We start from the raw sequence: 20,195 nt of genomic DNA on the forward strand, positions 1-20,195 counted from the left end.
ATATGTACTACATGCCAACAATCGAGAAAATATTATTTAATTATATTTTCATAATAATATTTACACATTTTTTCAAAACTACAAATATAAAATTTAACTTATTTTCTAAATTAATACATTCGAATCCAAAATTATAACTTTATCAAAGTAGTATGTTTATTATTTAAAAAAAAATAAAAAACAGATTATATTAAGTAATTATAACAATTTTAAGGGCATTTTCGTGGTTTTTTTTTAAGTGGTAAACGCATATTTCCACAAAAATTTTATAGTAATTTCAAGACATCAACGTCCGGAATGAAACGAATAATAGTTTGAAAAATTGAAAACGAATAAAAATATTGAAATACATCACAGAATATCGGAGCAGTCGCGTACGTCCGGATGGCAATTGACGAGGGAGAGAGCGACTATTATGTCTGGTGTTCGCAGAAGACGTTTCGCGGCCAACGTTTAGCGAACAGGATGAGCTCCTGACGTCCACCAGTCGAATGCTGTAATGCATTATTATTTATCGCCTACATCGCGGTATTAACCGCGCACGATCACGTGACGCGCGATCCCGTTTCCATCCTATACGCGCGTACAATGGTGATAACAGTAACATGCACGAACAGACGTTACGTCGTCGAAGCCCACGCGGGACGTGTTCGATATTATCGGGACGACGGTCTCGACAGTAATAATAATACATTACGGAGCGGTAGCGCGTGTTTTCTTCCAACGGGGGCAGGAGCACGAGGAAGGCGAACATCGTATTAAATCGTATGGATCCGTAAATATATTTACACCCTTGGGCGTACGGAGGTGTATGTGAGCACATTCGGTCGCACTTGTGTCACACGGTGCCGATGTTGTGCGCAATAAAAATACGTTTGGCGGAGGGGAGAAAAAACGGTCTCCACTGTTGTGCACTGAGCCCACTTGCTGCGGTTACCGCGCAGTGATAAATATCGCCGTGAAAACGGCCTCCAACGGTGGGCGCTTCGTGTTCAGTTACGGTTTCCGAGGCGCGGCTTTTACGCGTGCGCGACCGTTGAACTCGAGTCGCCTGTCGGATACCAAGTTATCATTGACGTTTCAAGTACAGTTGTTCGAACCGTGATTGTTTTAAATTGCAGTAACATTGAACGTTTGTAAGGAATTCGAGACTTGCCTGAGCTGGGCGTGCATGGAAAGTTGATGAATCTCTTATAAAGATGGTTTTGGTGAATTTGTATCTAGCTTACGCAAGAGAAGTATAGGAGAAATTGGTTTTAGAAGCAAAGAGCCTAAATGGCTTGTAAAAGCCAAAAGCTTAAAAAATAAAAACATTGAACGTGCACGATCGGAGTATTACCTATGACGTCGAAATATGTGAACCCGGGGAAATACTTATGGAAGAAGTTCCAGAAAATCCCGTTCTATGCGACAGAGCCGATTCAAACCACAAAGATGTACTTGTTCAGGTGCAAATTATTTAGTTGAGTATAAATCTACGATGATTTTGTTATTATTCGCAACGTATATTATTTCGGACGCTGTATGCGGTTCAACACGTGTAAAAACTGTATGGTCAAATTTGTATGGTCTTTACAAAATTCAAAGTGTTTCTACAAAATAGAGAAAATATGTATAGAGCCGCGGCTATTTGTAAGCTTTCGGAACCAACCACGCCTTGGAAACCATACCTTGTCGCTTGCGCGTTACGATTTGCTCGGGGGGAAATAAAACGTATCGGTAAGGTATTCGCATGGTTTGTGGACCCGCGTGCCTCGTTATTCCTCCCGATAACGCTTCGGATAAGAACCCGATCTGCGATACGCGCGGGAAATGCGAAATTCAGGCTCATACGACCATTGCTCAATACTATTATTATCTTTTGCGGTATTTTTCGAGTAAATTATTTCACTATGCCAAGTAAAACTTGCACCAAATCTGTGCGATTAAGTCGTCGTTACTGAGTGCGCCCCACACCCGATCAAAGAATGATCCGCGGCAGAAAACAGACGCATACATATCGCCGAAGAAATAATAAAACAACCGAACGCAACGGCATGATAAGTAACTTATCTTCGTAATTCTTTGTCTTCATATATCTATGAACTGTTAATAGATATACGCGTGTCATAATAATAATCATGCGGACGATCTGGGGCCAAAAAAAACATAATATCTAACTGACCCGTTCAAGATTGCACCAGCTCAGGTTTTTTGCATATGAACAAATTTAATATTTTAGATACGCTACTATTAACAATTTTAAATATCAGTTCAATACTGATATGAGTATAATTGTTTCACTATTGAATTTGAATACGATGGACTAGATTAAATATTGTACTAAAACGAAATAATAACAGCCCAATAATAATAACAATAATAACAGATCAATAATTGAAAAAACTTTTACATCGTTCTTGAATCGGAATTACCACGCAAAACAGAAAAAATGACGTTGTTAACTTATATTTCGATTTTTTTTTTTTCTTTGAGTTGTTGCAGTCTTGTACGGAACAATCGATATGATATAGTACGCAACTAAGTCACACAGACGACCGGTGTTTTAGTATTCATTGTCCATCGCGTCCGGGGGTCGAAAAAAATCCATCCAATTATACACCCCCTCGCCATCGCGATATACCTAATGGCATTACGTTTACGTCGCGGGCCAGAGGTCGGTTTATTCGGGACCGAACGAGATAATACTCAAATATTCGTGCCGTACATCACCCGTTTATACGCGAGAGTGTACGGTATCTACGCGCCGGCGAGTCGTAAAATCCGATTAGATTTTTTTCCCTGTCCATCCTTTCTCTGAATCTTTCTCCTTTCTGTAATTAGTTTGCGAGCCAGCCCGTGCAGGACACGGGTCATCGGGCCGAGGGTAATACGACTCAGCTGCACGCACTCACGCGGTCTTCGCGTCGCACACGACCGACCGATATACCACTGCACGCGGTTTTCTGTGCGTGCGCGTACCGGCGTAGTCGCAGCGAACAGTCTCGTCCGTCGTGACGCAATAATAAAGCGCGGATATTGTTGTATTAGGCGATTTATTTCTTCTTCTCCTTCGTTGTATCGTTCCTCTTGGATCATTCGCAACCGACAAAACCAATAGCCGTTATATCACGCGAAGCAAAATAGAACCCGTAGCTGTCGATCGTTTTCGACCTAAACTCTCTCTTACGCGTGCGTCATAGTGGACGGGCCACGACCGTCGCGACGATTTTAAACGACAAACGCGCGTCCGATTGCTGTGCTTCCCAATCCGGTGTACAATACGACCATAGGTTGTAAACCTATATGAACTCCGTTAGGTACTGTGGTCGGAACTCGTTCGATAAAACGCGATTTATAAATCAATCGAACCGGACGAAACGAATGCAATAGTCGGATGCAATATCCTCCCGCCTCACTTACGCACACGTTACGCGACATCGCGCGCTCGAACCGACCGGATTAAAATAATCGAAAACCGCATAAAATACACGTTTTTACGCACCGGCTATGGCGTTATTTAAATCACACCAAAACTATTACAATTTACTCGGAAACGAATTACGCGTGCATTGTAAAATAATAACCTTGTACGGTATTTACTCTTTTCCACGGTTTTTAATTTTATCTCCGGGCTCCACTCGAAGCGGTAGTATGTACGCAGCACATAATATAATCATTATTTTATCGAAACCGGAAAGTCTTCTTTTCGAAATAACTTCGTTCCATTTCATCGTCGCCCGGTAGCTCTAAAAAAGCTGTACGGAGTGAAAATATTTTCATAATTTTTCTTACGACTCTCGCATACCTCCGCGAGTATTTGTAGGTACGCGCACATTCGATGATTTAAGAATGAAAGACTGCGCCAAAAACATTTGAAACCTTTCAGAAATGTTAAACGTTACTCGAAAGATGGATACGCCTTACGTATTGTGTGAGCATAGGTATACACATAACATAGTGCGCATACTATTAAGTAGATATGTTGTATTACATTAAAGTATATATAAAAACACTATACATACAATCTCTGGGTCTCTCGCGCGATCCGGTCGGGGTTTGGAGTTCGGCGCACACAAAAGAAAGTTAAAAATGTGGACGATGTTCGCCGCGTTTATACTTTACATATTTTATGACTGTAGCGCAAACGTTATGTAGTTTTACAATCGATACGTTTGGTTTGTTTTTCCCTATCGATTCGTTATTATTATTTTACCGATTTCGCCGTGCGTGTCGTCTACGTCTAAAACGTTAATCATACACGAACTCGGCACTCAAACTCCGACGTCGTAATCAGGGCCGTATTTATGCCTAAACCCGTGAGACCCGGGCCTAGGGTGGCAAATTTTTTGGGGCGGCAAATTTTGTAAGAAATAAAAAAAATAATAATTTAAATATTTTATGCATTTATGTAACTGCGTAAATTAATATTATATAATATTTAATAGTAATATAAATAATATTTAATATTATAGTATAGATATCTGTGTGTAAAATATATGGATGCATGACACTGAAAAAGTCAATAACACGAAATCAATTTTCTCGTAATGTGAGCTATAAAGATAAGATACCTACCTAGGTACATAATATAAGTTGTTCTTAAAAGTAATTACGATAATAATATAAAATATATAGAAGTTGGCTAGAGATATTGTGTATCCACATCGCACACGACGAATTAGAATTGATAATTATTTGTTTTGTTTATAATAACTATTGACCTAAATTCTTTAAAATTAAATAAATTTATTAGAAATAATTACAAGATTTTTTTTTCTTGTGGTAGAGGCGGTATATTTAAAAGGTCTTAGGGCGGCAATTGTTCTAAATCCGGCCCTGGTCGTAACCCACCTACGACGATCGCTGCACCACTTATCGTGTTTGTTTGTTAAATTCACCAACACCGCATTGTGTAAATCGTAATATTACGTTATTAATATGTTATGTACTATTGTTTAGCACGTGGCGAAAACACGTTGTTAGACGGCGCTAAATACGCATTAACTCTTACCATCAAGCCTCTGGTGCCTTTCATTCCTTTCGGGCCCTACGGAAAACAATAAAATAAAATAAAAACACCGTGAACAACAAACAGCATTTTTCGAACATATAGAGCGGCACACAAATCGCATACAAATCCGTTTATGCACGCGGGCGCGCGACCACGATTGGCAAAATCGATATAGGAATATCGAAATAGGATTCAGCCCTTAAATTGTTTTTACCCCTACATCTATGTATGTATACTGTTTATAATATATAAATATGAGTGCATTTGAACGACATGCTTTTATACGTGACAAGTGTTGTGCTGTACATAATATGTGCATGTTTATCATTCGTGCTTGTTGAAAATCTAACCTTACCTCACCGTAAAAACGGGTAGGCCGAGTTTAGAGGCGAAAGAATATATGTATAAAAAACAAAACGTATATAAAAAGATATGATGCCAAAAAGTCTTGTCAAAATATGAAAAATAAAATAAATAATATATAAGCTGTTATACGTTTTGTTCGTCGGGATTGATATGTGTGTAGTGTGTGAGTGTGTGTGTAATGGATTTTTGAGCCAAAAAAATTGTCATGTCGACAAGCGTGATTGTCGCTGGAGCATCGTGAATTACGTATGCCAAAACAAATAATAATAACAATAATAATAATAATAATAATTAGAGTAAAATAAATGTCGGAGTAATAATTTCATGTTAATAAATACCGGAAAACCATTTTTCCCAGGTGGACCGGCTGGGCCCTGCAAAACATATATTGATGTTGCTTTTCACGAAAATTCAATTATACATGATATTAAGTATAACACGTATGGATTGTAAACAACAACAATAATAATAATTATGGAACAGAGGAAATTGTTCCAAACGGACCAACTAAAACCGATTTCGGTAATTAAATGGATTTTTTTTTTACATTATTTTATCTCATAAACAACGTTTATGGAAATTCATAACTGAGCCGAATAATTATAAATTGTGCATTACCCGTGATAGCTCAAGTAATATTTTACGTGGCGTAGATTCAAGAGAATAATATTGTATCTCGAAACCTGTCTTTAATAATAAGTACTCTATAATGTTCTGAGTTATGAACTAGTTCTTAATTCGTGTCATCTGCAGACGTTTTCAAGTAAAAATTTATATTATTTTAGATTTCTTTCTTTTTTTTTTCCATTACAAAACTAATGCATTCATTTTATCTTACGCAGTAGTGTAATATGTGACTTGTCACGTGTTATTAGCTCAATACTGAGTTTTTTTTTGTGAGCTCATTGTTCTGTAAGTAAATATGTAAATTATGAAGGTAAAATAAAAAAACAACTTTTCCTTTAAACTCTATTATTTATTGTCGCTGGTATAATAAAGACAAAAAAAAAATCCTAAGGAGTCGTTTAACCACTGCAATGTATATCTGTTATGTGCGGTTCTAATATTATTTATACGGAATAATCTTTGTTTATTATCATATATAATTCGTTGAAAGGCGTAGCGAGCACATCGCGTGGTTTGTTATGTCATAAACATTTATTTAATATCTATAGTTTAAAAATAGTTAGCAGTCAGTCAGAGATGTAAATGTAAAATTAAATTAATTTACATGTTTCTCGAGTTATTTCCATACAACTTATGTCGGAACAGAATGGCACTTGAAAATAATAACACTATAAAATAATGTTGATTTAAATTGACATTAATATCAACGAGTAATTGACCATTAAAATTACAATCTGGTCTTTAAAAGCTAAAATGTATTTACTACTTAAGTAAAAAAATGCGATGATTTACGCCACGAAAAAATCACGATATTTAAAATCATAAAGAGTTCATTAAGACATGGTATACATTGACATATAACGATGTCGTAAAAAATATAACTGTTATTCTTTTGTGCTCGATATTTCTCAACTTAACGTTAGTGAGTAATACTTCAAGATCTTTGTTATTATTTTTGAAATCATGAAACCGTACGAAAAACTTTTATAAAATGCAGGTGAAACGTAATTACGTATCATAACGGAACTAACGTTTTTTTATTTATTTATTTTTTTTTTTTTATGATTTTGAACGAAAACCCTCGTATTTTATTTTTTTTTTCATTTTGGTTTAAAAATATTATCATGCCTTACATTTTAATGCATTACGGAATTATGTAAAACAATTGTACAAACATCATTGAGACGTCTTTGGTCGAAAAATTAAATGAAAACGCTCCAAGCATTATTTATAATGGACTAGAAAAAAAAAACAAATGTATACCGCTTCTTTACTTAATAAGGCCAATCAAATGCACTTGTTTTAATACATCGCGGTAATGTGCGTATACGGTGTAGTATGTTTGCTGGTTTTTGCTGACTCATTTTCTTTATGAATAATGTTTATTTAAACTATCCCATTGTAATTATTATAACATGTTTATAACGTTATAACTATCATGGTTAAAGTTTGTCGAGAGAAAAAAAAATGAAGATAATTTGTAGCTGGGGTGATTAAAATTAAACATTAAACGCATTGTTGAGAATATTTTTAAACCATTAACTCGCGGCGGTTTAAAATCCCATCAGTGGCATTATGCCACTCAACATCGTCGCATTATTTTTACCACAACGTCGCAGTCCCGACTCTTCTAAAATGACCGTCTCGACCTAAAACCGACACGCGAGTAGCGAGTCACGACGGTTGGTTGTAATAAATTTCCTCTGTTCCAAATAAAACTCTTAAAGTTTGCGGTTCGGTGTATTAATTGTTTTTGTTCAACGCGGTTTCGATTAAACAATATTCATCACTCACCGCTGGTCCTGGGTCGCCGGTGTCGCCTTTTTTCCCGCGTTTTCCCCGTTTGCCGGGAGGCCCTGAAAAACATTTAAAAACCGATTACTACACACGTTGTATAACGTATCGACGACGGGTATTGCTGCGCGCGTATGATACACACTTCTGCGGTAACAAACCAGTGCTACAACGGTGTGCCGTGACAGAACCGAATAATTAAGCGCATTTGGTCGGGAAATAGACGACGTAGGTATGGGGGAAATTTCCAGCGTAGATGCCGGAGGTTCGCCGCCGTGGTGATGAATGGGAAATATATGGTAATTCGAATAGATAGGAGGAGTCGGTAGCAAATGATCAACGAGGCCCGACATTAACAGTCACATCTCACCGTCTCAGCTTCCCCCGAACGAACAAAAGACCATTAAACGTCTTCACTCTCCTATAAAATTCGAGCGAACACCGCGATTCGTTTTGGCGAAGAATCCGACTAGGGGCTGCGCGCGAAAAGTTTAACCGATCTTTTTTCCGACCCGCACCCTTGTATTCTCCGTCCACCCCCACGGATATTTGTCATCCCGGAGCGTTCCGAGTACCGTCTATTTATGAAAAATACTACCGATTACCATCAACACTGAACGGAAACCATTGATTGTTACTCGCGCGTACACGAATCTTCGTCCACAGTAACTCCGCTGGCGGTAAACCAGTGTAATGTAACCATATGATATAATATTATTGTATACTACCTATACGGCTATGTTCGTATACATCATAAATCGATTTACCTACCGTGACGTGCGTACACCTTCCGAGTACATATATATGTAATATAATATTTATATTCAAACTATTAGAACCCATCGAACCAACACGTATTTATATTTGAATACGAATATGTTATAATAAAATAATTTACCGAATTCGATTAATGTAGATTTATGACCTTTTATATAAATACTGCGTTTGTATGAAGGAATAATATTATTTTATTTTTAGGCGGATATCATGTGAGCAGTGATGTATACTTACGCACCAGGTGGTCAAAAGTTTAAAGAGCCTTTCCCTCCCAAAAAAAAAAAAAAAAACTGTGTAAACTCAATGTGTTCCGAGTCCGTATGAACGAGTGCAAGACAGGGGAAGAGAGTATAAATATATTACACACGTGTATAGTCAAATGTATGTGCATAAATATGTACACACTTTTAACCCATTTGATATGACCAAAGATCTAGCCGATCACGTTCCAGATGTGTGTTTACCTGTCATTAGAATAAATTGACCGCCGAACACGTATAGAGAAGAGTCTGCCGACCGGCTAATGCATTTCGTTGTAGTTCGGCTATTATAATAACCGAAACTCAATAAGTCTACATGGTCAACATGAGTTTTACTAAAAGCATTTCCGTTTATGATCGTAACACATTTCCATATAGTTTATTTTATTTTACGTTTTTTGGAATTAAAAACGTTTTATCCAACACATATAATATTCGGGATAAAGGTTAAATACGTCGGATACATTTACCCTCAGGGATTTTAAATTGAGACTGTTAAACGATCAGTGAGAAGGGATTCACGATTAACCCGGAGGATATACATAAACACAAAAGCAATTTAAACTCTTCACTAGAAATACCAGTATACCACCCCAGCATCATGTTGTTGGCGCATAATCGAAAGCACATTTTAATGAACAACAAAGTGCCCAGGGGTGCCAGATTTTCCCTCAATTTTAGCTAAATAATAACATCAAATTATTCTCGTGTATTGAAAATACTTGCACTGAGTACCTACATCATTCATTTATCCGATCGCACAAAAATGATTCTATAATACACGGTTACTGAGTTATAGTACAATATACGTACATACACATTATACGCAACGTATTATAGAGCTCACGTACGAATTATACGCCTTACTTCAAAGACAAATTGTCTTTTATATTTTAAATACGAAAGAATATGTTCATCAGTTAATCGATTTAATTTCGTACAAGTGAACAGTTATTTTGTTGACTTCAAAAGTTATATTTTCAAAAAAAAAAAAATAAAAACATAATTTTTTATTCGAACAAGAATTATAGACATTTTCCACTTTTAGGAGATATTTCTTTTTTTTTTTTTTTTTATCCGATGGCGTATAAAAACACAATGTTTTAAGAAATCGTAATTTGACCTTACCGACGACTGATCCGGGCTATCCGACCACATTATACCCACTAATCTCGATAAAATGTGTACCGTTGTTATCGTTGCCACAATCCATGTGTAAAGGGAGAGAAATAACGTCCATCACGATCGTTTCACATTAGTCACGGTCTATGATAAGGGGGATGGAATGGGATTTCTTTTTACGTCTCGCTGAGGTCAATATATATTACACCATGAAAAAAAAGAGCACATTACCTGAGCTTTACGTAAAAGTCAATACAAATAACAAATATATTTTTAAACATTTTCACAACGAAAAAAATGTACAGAATACGATATAATTGAGTTGTTCATATATGGCGATAAGAGTTCCAGAGTTAAGTGTAAACAGACGCAAACAAGGGTCTTTGCATAGAATTTATAGGTTTTTATGTATGTTTGGTCCGTGGTCCCCTAGTACATTATTTTATTGTTCGGGCAATAAAAGTAAATAAATAACATGGCATTTCTAAAATGAGAAAAAAAATCCGACACGGGGTATACAATGAATAAGTACAATATTAAAACGGTGGGTGGGAAGAACGATGATAAAATAAGCATAATTTTCAGGTTATCGTAGACGTATTGAAGTCTCCGTGTGCATTATGATCACCGCGCATCGTGTAACCTCATAAAATCTATCATTATTTTATTCTTGTATGAGCACTGAATTGGGATAACGAAACTTTTATCAGTTCCTGCAATAAAAGCATGTTGGCTAACTGACAAAAATAAAGCATTGCCAATTTATAAAAGGATTTGCTATACTGTATACATCACACGCTGAACATTCGTTCGAAATAAAATTAGAAAAAAAACCAGAAAGATTTTAAATACAGTTATTGGTATAGACCCTGACGAAAAAAATGCATAGCAATTAATGAAAAAAATAAATACAATATGACGGTTTTTAGCTAATTTATAATTTTAAAATGATTTTCGATCATACACTGGAAAAATAGTATAATTTATCATAATTTACTATTTCATTCGACATTAGAAAAAAAAAATTGTTATCTACAAAATAAAAAATACCTTTATCGAAATCGGTACGATCTTAAAAGATCGAAACCCGAGGAAAACATAATCAGAAAACATCTGCAAGCAATCGAAATGATGTCGAATATGGTACATTAGTTTGAGTACCACACTACGTACAATAATTATTATAATTGTAATATTGTTGTACCATCGATGTTTTTGACTATATTGTCAGTACACACGGGCCGTTGTGAACAATAATATTCTATCGTCAGCAATCGCAAACGCGTACACTATTATTACGATCACCTTCCGCCGAACCGCGTTCACGTTGCGCCCGTAACCCGTATACCGTAACCGCGGTATACCAGACGCCGAGACTATAGGTTGGTTGCGCTCGCAGCCAGCAGCAACGATAGAACGCGTTTCGATCCCGAGATGGGCACCGCCGATAGGAAACGTTTGTTACACGACAGAAGACGTGATCGCAGACGTGCACGTGGGGCGTAAATGGTGTACGGCAGGAGTGGTGGGACTAGGGGGGTGTATTCGACACAAAATTTATACGTGTACACTGTTCGTACCGTGCACGCGCGACCCTTCGGCGGGCGTTCATTAATCAACAAACAGTACATAAAATATTATACTATAACAACGATACACAGCTATCGAGAAAACGTCGACGGGCTCTCTCTCTTTCTCTTTATCTATCTGCTATCGGTACGCGAATTTGATGCGTTTTTCAAGGTGGATCGAAAAAAATTAACGCGTCCGAAGAACGGTATACTGTTATTGATAACAATGCATAAATCTCTGGGCCGTCCGTCGATTCTTAATCTCCGCGTTGGTGTGCAACGTTTTGCACCGCTACGATGACACGGATAGATGGAGCGGGAAAAAATAATAATAATGTATTTTCTAACATACATACCGTCACCTCGCGTTTTGCCAAAAATTTCAGCAATACGTATACATACAGGGGATGGACAAAAAAATATGAACACCATGCAATATAGTTACATATTGTTGCATGTTTTTTGTACTGTATCTCCAACATCACTGAAGCAGCGGCAATGCGTACCGCGAAGAATGACATATAATACACAAACAACCCGTGCGTATTTTGTACACGTGTGTGCGTGTGTTTACGCTGTGTTTGTGTCGTCGTCGGGTGTCTTTCTCTCTTTCCGTGCACATCCAGTCATTCTTCTGCTCATCGTTCAATCGAAATACCCCTCGATAAATTGCTCACGGCCCGTCAGATATCTAGATCAACGAAATTCTTTGACGCCGGATGAAAATAAAAATCCCCGTGGCAATTTTCGTTTTAAGGCGCGCTCCAGACTTTTATCGAGAGGAAAAAACGCGGTGAATCCATCCACAATGTTTGTTCTCTTTCTCGGGTTTTGTTTTATTATTATTTTTTTTTTTTTTTTTTATTAAAGTCAGTTTGGGCGTTATTTTCTATTTCGCTGACTTCTGTTATTTTATCCCTTCTCAATGAGAGGAAAAAAAAAACAAGTTTATCCGACAATAAATTCAATTTAATTTCCCGTTACCAGCCGAATTCATCCGATGGATAGAAATACTACCCTGCGTTATTACATGGACAATTCAATAAAATGGCCTGAAACGCTAAAGGAAAGCCCCGAAATATACTTGGCTGAAAACTGTTTAACCCTCACGCCCTTCGTTCGATAGTAATATCATTATTGCTCGCATATAACCAGTAGGAAGAAGATTCGTTTTTGACAAGTGACTAGTTTCAAAGCATTTTCGAAAATCTCAAAAACACACATGCAAATAATGATACGCATATATTCTCAAAACTTCACACAATTGTTGATGATGTATATTTATCTCTCTCTCTCCTTTCTCTTTCCTGTTCCATTTGAAATATTATACATAAGTCTCCCCAAGAAGTTTATACGCGCGTACACTTTCCAGATCGTGTGCCTTTAATTTATACCAGACGTTCATTAGTGATATTTTACTCAGTTGCTGGTTATAGTGTACAGCAACAATTCTACTCCACGCTGTCTCACCCTCTCACCAGTAGGTCAGACCTTTGCAATGGTCACGTATCTCTCTCCGTTGGAATATAATTGCTACATTGCTACAGATACGGTTCGTTAGCTGAAAAACTCCGAGTCTGTTAACCGAGGCCGATCATTATTTTAGGTCGTACTGTTTTATTCGAATGTGTCGTACCCGCAGCATCGTTTCTTTATACCTATTTTCAATGTAATTAAATCTAAAAATTAATATTCTTTAGAATTTTCTGTGACTTTTTTTGGCAACGAAAACGGGTTGGACTACACGCAGCAGATAACCTTGCATTCACTTGCAGTTCGTAAAAAAAAATAAATCAATATTCGTGAATAAACGAAACGATATTTTGTTCGTGTGTTGTGCAATAATATTTAAACTAATAATAATATCCATACACGGTCGACGGTGAGTAATGTTTATCGGTTGATCGAAATCAAACCAATACGATACCACGGCCAGAATCGAGATTTAAATAGTACCATTCATCGATGCACTCTGCATTCCAGGTGACTGGGATCGTTTGAAGCGATGCAAATTCAATGTTTGAAACGTCTGCACCGTGCTCGCAGGGATAACATTATTATTATGAACTACATACCGACAATAGACCCACGACGGTTTAACCGCATTGTAAACCTTTGAAGTCGTTTTGCATACATTAACCCCTCGTGCACTGCTCCGCGTCAAACTATCGCGGCGACACGAGTCATTAAATATTGGCTCGGCGTCTATTATAATCGAAGGGTTTCACGTCCTCGTCATTGCGACGCCGTCTGCGGGCGTCACGCCATCGTTGTACGCTGGTGCAGGACAACACTCCGTTTACGCGAACGCACGTAGTCAGATTGCATTTCACGAGTACACGGTTTCCAATGCGTTGCGTGATTAGCGATCCTAAATTATATCTGTATAGCATACGGACGGAACGCTGCTCCCGGCAATACGATTCGATGACAAAAAAAGTAAAAATCACAACAAAAAAAAGTAATGTGGTTCACGTGCAACTTTATGTTATCCGCAAAGCTCTTATGATGCTAAAAAAAAAAAAGAAAATTCGTGGATCCCCAAGAACCGGGTATGCCATTCATTTGAACTATAACTTGAGGTAAATGATGTAACCAATGATAACGCTGATTTTTAATATGTTTCCTTACAACTATTCCGTGAAAATACGTTTCATTTACAATGGGGAAAAAAACACAGATAATGTAATATTCAACCTTCGTACCTTGTACATTTAGCTACGCATCGTAAATGTTCTGGTATAATATATTAATAAATAATTCGATATATTGCCCTGAGATATTATCTCGAAAAGTTTGTCTTTTTCTTGAGTCCCTTCTTTTAATCTGAGAATTATGTCCAGTTTTCATATTTCTCACAGCTCTAGAAATTACATAAATATAGTCCGATGTGCTGCTTGTCCAACTCATGTAAAGAACTAGTCAATTTTGACTTTGATTTTGATTCTGTATCAAAGTGTCCGTGGAGCCTCTAGAGATAATATTACTTTCGAAGATCTCTAGGGTTTGAAACCAGCTTATACGAGTGTAATGATGTTATATGATGTTATACAAGTATTATAAAGTGTCTGTGTATCTCGTGATATCGACATACGACTGATGGAGACCCGTGTACGCAATAATAATAAGACTTTTAGTGACTGATGATGGTGTCTGGCGCGCAGTTCAACTCCGGCACATAACGATGACGATGCGTGTTTACTCGTTTATTAATTTTTTACAATCACGAGCGCGGTGTTGCAATCGTAGTGCGGACAGATATCGCACGTATTGTTTGCTATTATGACTTCTATTATATAGCTGTATACCTAGATACAAAACGACCGTTTCTTTTAGAATTCAACATTTTTGTACAAGCAATAAAACTTAATGGATTATATTCACATTGTTATCAGTTGAGAATTTGCCAGAATATCGACCTTTTAACCTTCTATCACACCGAATTCATACAATACATACAATACCTGACAAAAGATCAGAAGGTTACGACTTTAGAGTAGGAATTATCGTTGTTGCAACGGTGAAATTCCTATTCTAGTGGAAAATAATTGTAATAATAATAAGAGTAATAACTTAAGAATCGTTGACATCCTGTAATCAGATTGCTTAGTCAGTATATTTGGACGGTGATTTACAACATCGTGTACCGACACGCAGTGATAGCGATGATGTCGAAACTTAAAAAAATAAACCAATTTACCCTTAAGTCTAGTTTTATCATAGACGAGCAGTTCAGAGTTTAAAAGTTAAAACGATGACGTGACCGTCATAAATATTGTTATAACTTACGTGTTCGAATAAAACGCTACACGTGTAGTACCCGAGTGTACTGATTAGCTAAGATTTTTGACCACAAAAACGGTAACAACGCAAAACTGTATAGGAAATATTTGCATTTCAGACATCTAGTGCTCATTACACGTGACGTGTGCAGGGGGGATGATGGGGGATATATCCCCCTGTGGGATTTTTTTTTTATTTTTAGTCTTAAAGAATAAAAATTTTTAGAATAAAGATTGAAAATAATATATTTTTATGTATGACTTCCTCCTCCCCAAATCAAATTCCTGTGCACGCTACTGTACACAGCAAAAGAAAAGTTACGCGCGTATATATTTTTGCAACAGTCATACCAGTCGGACGTTGCGGCTCTGAACAGGATACTTTAATATTGCAGTGCACGTAAACGATATTTATTACAAAAATTCGACTTCTAGACGATTAACCGTTTCACTTTGTTCGCATTCCGTTTGATTACGGCAGAGGTTCCCAACCTTTTTTGACTCACGGAACCCTTTATTATTTTCTAAAAATTTGGATGCATCCTATAGCCTATGCTCTATACTCTATAATTTATACTGAATACGCAATAGTAATATATCATATATTTAAATTTATATTTTGTAACTTCGGTTTTATTTAGCATTAATAAACAATAAAGATAAGATAAAGTATTTCACCGTAAATAACTTTAAAACAGTTCACATCAAATCGATAGCAATCGAACCAGTATGAAAATTAAAATAGATTGAACATCTCAGTATTACTATGTAAAAATTATATGTGTTATATAATTAATACATTAAATTATATTGTATATACCTAATTAATTATACACAATAGGTTTTATACTATAGACATAGAGTATAGTTTGTTTTATTACTCACAGTGCTATATTTTTCATGAAGGCGTTTAAAAAAATATATATATTTCAAATATTTTTGCGGCACCCTAAATTTAAGTTCGCGGTACCCTAGGGTACCGCGACACCCTGGTTGAGAACCTCTGGATTACGATGTATTTTTTTCATGGCTTGATTATTGTTATTACTTTTCTCTAAATTCATTATCGACTACCGTCCGCGCACAGTCTATGTAGGTGCGCATCTGTACGCACTAGATGTCGTCGAGCGCGCGCTGCCGCATTGAATTTCAACGAGTATAATAATCGGTCGGTGATTGCAGTTAACGGTGAACCGCGTGTTTCATTGCTACGGGGCCGCGGCAAACCTGTGCACCATTCGTACTGCGCAGTGATTAAAAGAAGTAACGAACACAATAGCCAAACAGAATATCATGTATTCCAAGAGATAGTCGTAGCGACGCGGCTCGCGCGGTTGTAACAATAATCGTTATTTTATTTATTTATTTATTTATTAATTTTTTTTTTTCTGTACTACTGTTAAGTAACGTCAGTCGTTCGCAATCGTTGCGCGAAATTCCTACGTGACCGACGTCCCCCCGTATTACACCGAACGGCTGAATATCGTTTGTTCTCATTAAAAAGGAACGCGTTACCAAAAAACACAAGTAATGTAAAGTTCGCCGTTATAGTAACACAGTGTGTGTCTGTGTGTGTGTGTGTGTGTATGTGTATGTGTGTGTAAACGTAGTTACACGTTTTATGGAAATGAAACGAATTCGGGAAAAGTTTCAAATGGATCCAATACTAATATAGCATGTCGTACATAGGTGAGACGTTTATAAATGTATTCGACGCCAAAGTTTACAGAATACAGATGTCCTTCAGGCGAACACCGTCACTGTACGACGAGCGTTAAACGCATGGCAGACCAGCGGTTTTTTAGTCGTAGTTATGATTATTATTACCACCACATTTAAAATGTTGAGATCGCTTTGGAAATTATTATCTGTCAAAATAATTTCATTTTTAAATCGGGTTTATATAATATTATAACTTCGAAGCGATATCGGTTTAAAATTACATAATTTATCATACGTACAGTTCTAAATCTAAGCTCTGTGAGATGTATAAGAGACAAATGTACCTTGTATATGCGGTGTTCATGCTTCATACAAATCTGTAGTGACATACGCTACAATCAACAGACACTTTTTTGGTTTTCAACGGTTTCATTCGATATGCTGATGAACAATTACTAACCATCCATGTGCAACACGATTAATGTGTATAATATATAATATATAATGCAAGCAATAAAACTCTACACTTTGGATTACAAATTAAATATTTAAATCAGATTATCAATCTATCAAAAGAAAAGTTTCATAAAAATGTATAATCTCCACACTAATCACATTATGAACAGACCATAGAGAATATGGAATAGACTCATTCAAATTCTTATCTCCAATAACGAATCTTTCCAGGGAGGTTTAAAAAGAAAAACGGTTTAACGCCGTCTCTAAAAGAATGTAGATTTATTGGATGCTTTTATATATTAAGTCTTTTGAGTGATTACCAGTGTTTTTATTTTATCCAAAGGACATTTCTTTTACTAATGTATAATAATTTGTTATAGGTTACTCGTTTATTTATTCAACAAAACTATAAGCAACTAATGGGGAGAACACAATTTATTTCTTTACCAATGTTGAGTATTAATCGTATCCGATTCAAAAATGATACCTAGAATGTAGGAAATATTCTTTGATTGAACAATATCGTCTAACAACTATTGAATTAGGAACCGAAAAATTAAAAAAATGAAGTGACAGCTGTTGAAAAATAATTACATATAAGTTCAAAACAAAAAAGTTGTAGTACATAGTTTAAAACACAAATCATACAAAAACGTTATAAAAAAAAAAAAAAAATGTTCCATGCTATATGTTATACAAAATAAACCGTAGCATTTATCATACAACTGAAGCGACGAATGCCAATTACGTTTTAAAGTATGTAAATATAATGCGCTGTACACTGTGTATTAAAACGTGACAATGTCCTCACGTAGTAGTAATAGCACGGCTGCGGTCGCATTTCATTTGTTCGCGTTTCGTCGTACAACCGATCTCGCGACAGTTCGCAGCAGCCCTATGTGTATTATGACAACATGCGTATGTGCAATACGTATATTTTATTATGCAGTGGATATACCTACACGTGCACAGTATTGCGAAGGAGGTGAAATGTGTGTGCGGTGGTTCGTTTCCCTCGCGGATGTCTCCTGAAGGGTCGTTTACGACAGTGCGCGCTCCTGGTGGCGGCAGAGTTATATATATAAAGAGACTGGTGTGTTATACGGATATATCCTTAAAAACGTGAGTGCGAAAAACCCACTCGACACGAGAACAGCTTGCCGAACGATTGCTGCACTGTAGTCATTTAAATCTGTACTACTTGTATGTACAGTCTCTGTTTAACAAAACTCTCAACACAACGAATTTTTACATTGAACTACGACATTTTTTCATAAAACTTTTTTCTTAACAAACAAAATTTCTGTGGACCCGATTATTTCTGATGTTATTTATAATTCTATAGTTGCAAAATAATAAATACATACCTCGGATTTTTCAAAAGTTTAACAAAATTAAGTTTCAGAAATTTAAACAGGGATTAAATAATTCTTCGACAAAAAAAAAAAGAAGAGTAAAAAAAAGGAAATAAACGTTTACACGAAAGCATATCATTGCAATGCATCTATTAACATAATATTTTTATATATTTTTTATTGCTGTGCAATTGTATTATTATTATGTATGGTTCTTATTTCACTTAGTTATTATGATTTCGTACGTATTTCGTGCGGTAAAAATGTCAACGAAATTTCTATTAAATGATTCTTTTTTTTTTTTTTTTTATAAAGAGCCGTCAAGTTTGTTGAACACAAGTTCGACTGGTACGTGTATATCGTACAGCCGTAAACGCGACACGCAGCAGATACTACGTCGTATACGGTTCGTACACTGTCACCGTGTCTCTACCGAGCTCAGAGATTTCGCCCGCCGACTGCGCATCAGGACTGTAAATCCGGATTGATCGCACTGCCGATCCGTATACGACTATCGCACACTCTACTAATGACGGATCCTTGTGATACGTCATCGTTATGATGTGTACCATCGCAGTCGAGAAAGGTTACGATTTGATAAAGGTCGCGCTCGCGGTGTTATCCGTCGACGTGTACAAATACGTTCTATTTGTCATTATGAACGGACGTGATCCGCGAAAAAAAATTGTGTAGAACCAACCTCATGGCGTCTGAATCACACGTTTAATAATGACGGCAACGTACACGGCGGTAGTATCGAACGGCAATATTCGTATGATATCCAATATCGACCCATGGTGGAAAGGCCACCGATTTGGATCTCACTGATTTCCAACCGAGCGAAACGAAAGGTTTAAAAGTCTTTGATTCTAATAGGTTATGTTTTGAACGATATTAAAGTTTACCGTTGTCACTCGGTTGAATATACCGTATTCTGATTTCACCAATCTGTTTCACGGTACCGGATTGGAATTTTTGCGGACATGTATTCACTCCGTAAAACGCGTATGTTATTATTGTACTATCGTTAGTCTCATAAACGTATGGAGTTTTAACGATATTCGATTTCGGTTGTTACACGTACTCTTTTGCAGATAGTCGCAATCGATAAGGTTGAGGGTAAGAACGTCGTCACTCGGGTTCTTTCACCACCGGAAAATTAAAAAAAAATAAAAATCGTTCAAATTTTCACGTCGTTCTTACAAATCTGTACGACGTTTGACAACGCAGTTTTACTGTAATACGACACTGTAAGGTGATAGGAAAAATTAAAGCTCGAATTACATTTCAGTCGGTCGCGCTCACTGTGCACAAAAAGAGACATGATATAAACTGGCACACGCACCGCTCGGTTCAAAATGATGCGCAATACACCGTATAGTAGTAGTAGTAGTAGTAGTAGTAGTAGTAGTAGTAGTAGTAGTAGT

At 36.6% G+C, this 20,195-nt stretch overlaps 1 protein-coding gene across 3 annotated transcripts in view; it reads right to left on the reverse strand.

Annotated features, from left to right (window-relative positions):
- Positions 1 to 20,195, reverse strand: part of LOC112681176 (collagen alpha chain CG42342) — a 106,841-nt gene that overhangs the window by 49,479 nt on the left and 37,167 nt on the right. For all 3 annotated transcript variants that reach the window (XM_025551439.1, XM_025551452.1, XM_025551446.1), the window contains exons 2-4: positions 7,781 to 7,842; positions 5,698 to 5,733; positions 4,994 to 5,029 (exon numbers count right to left, since the gene is read on the reverse strand). In XM_025551439.1, the coding sequence (XP_025407224.1) occupies positions 4,994 to 5,029; positions 5,698 to 5,733; positions 7,781 to 7,842 (134 nt within the window). The remainder of the gene's footprint in view (positions 1 to 4,993; positions 5,030 to 5,697; positions 5,734 to 7,780; positions 7,843 to 20,195) is intronic.

Source organism: Sipha flava, unplaced genomic scaffold, assembly GCF_003268045.1.
Source record: "Sipha flava isolate LNK unplaced genomic scaffold, YSA_version1 101_pilon_pilon, whole genome shotgun sequence".
Classification (NCBI taxonomy): Eukaryota; Metazoa; Arthropoda; class Insecta; order Hemiptera; family Aphididae; genus Sipha; species Sipha flava.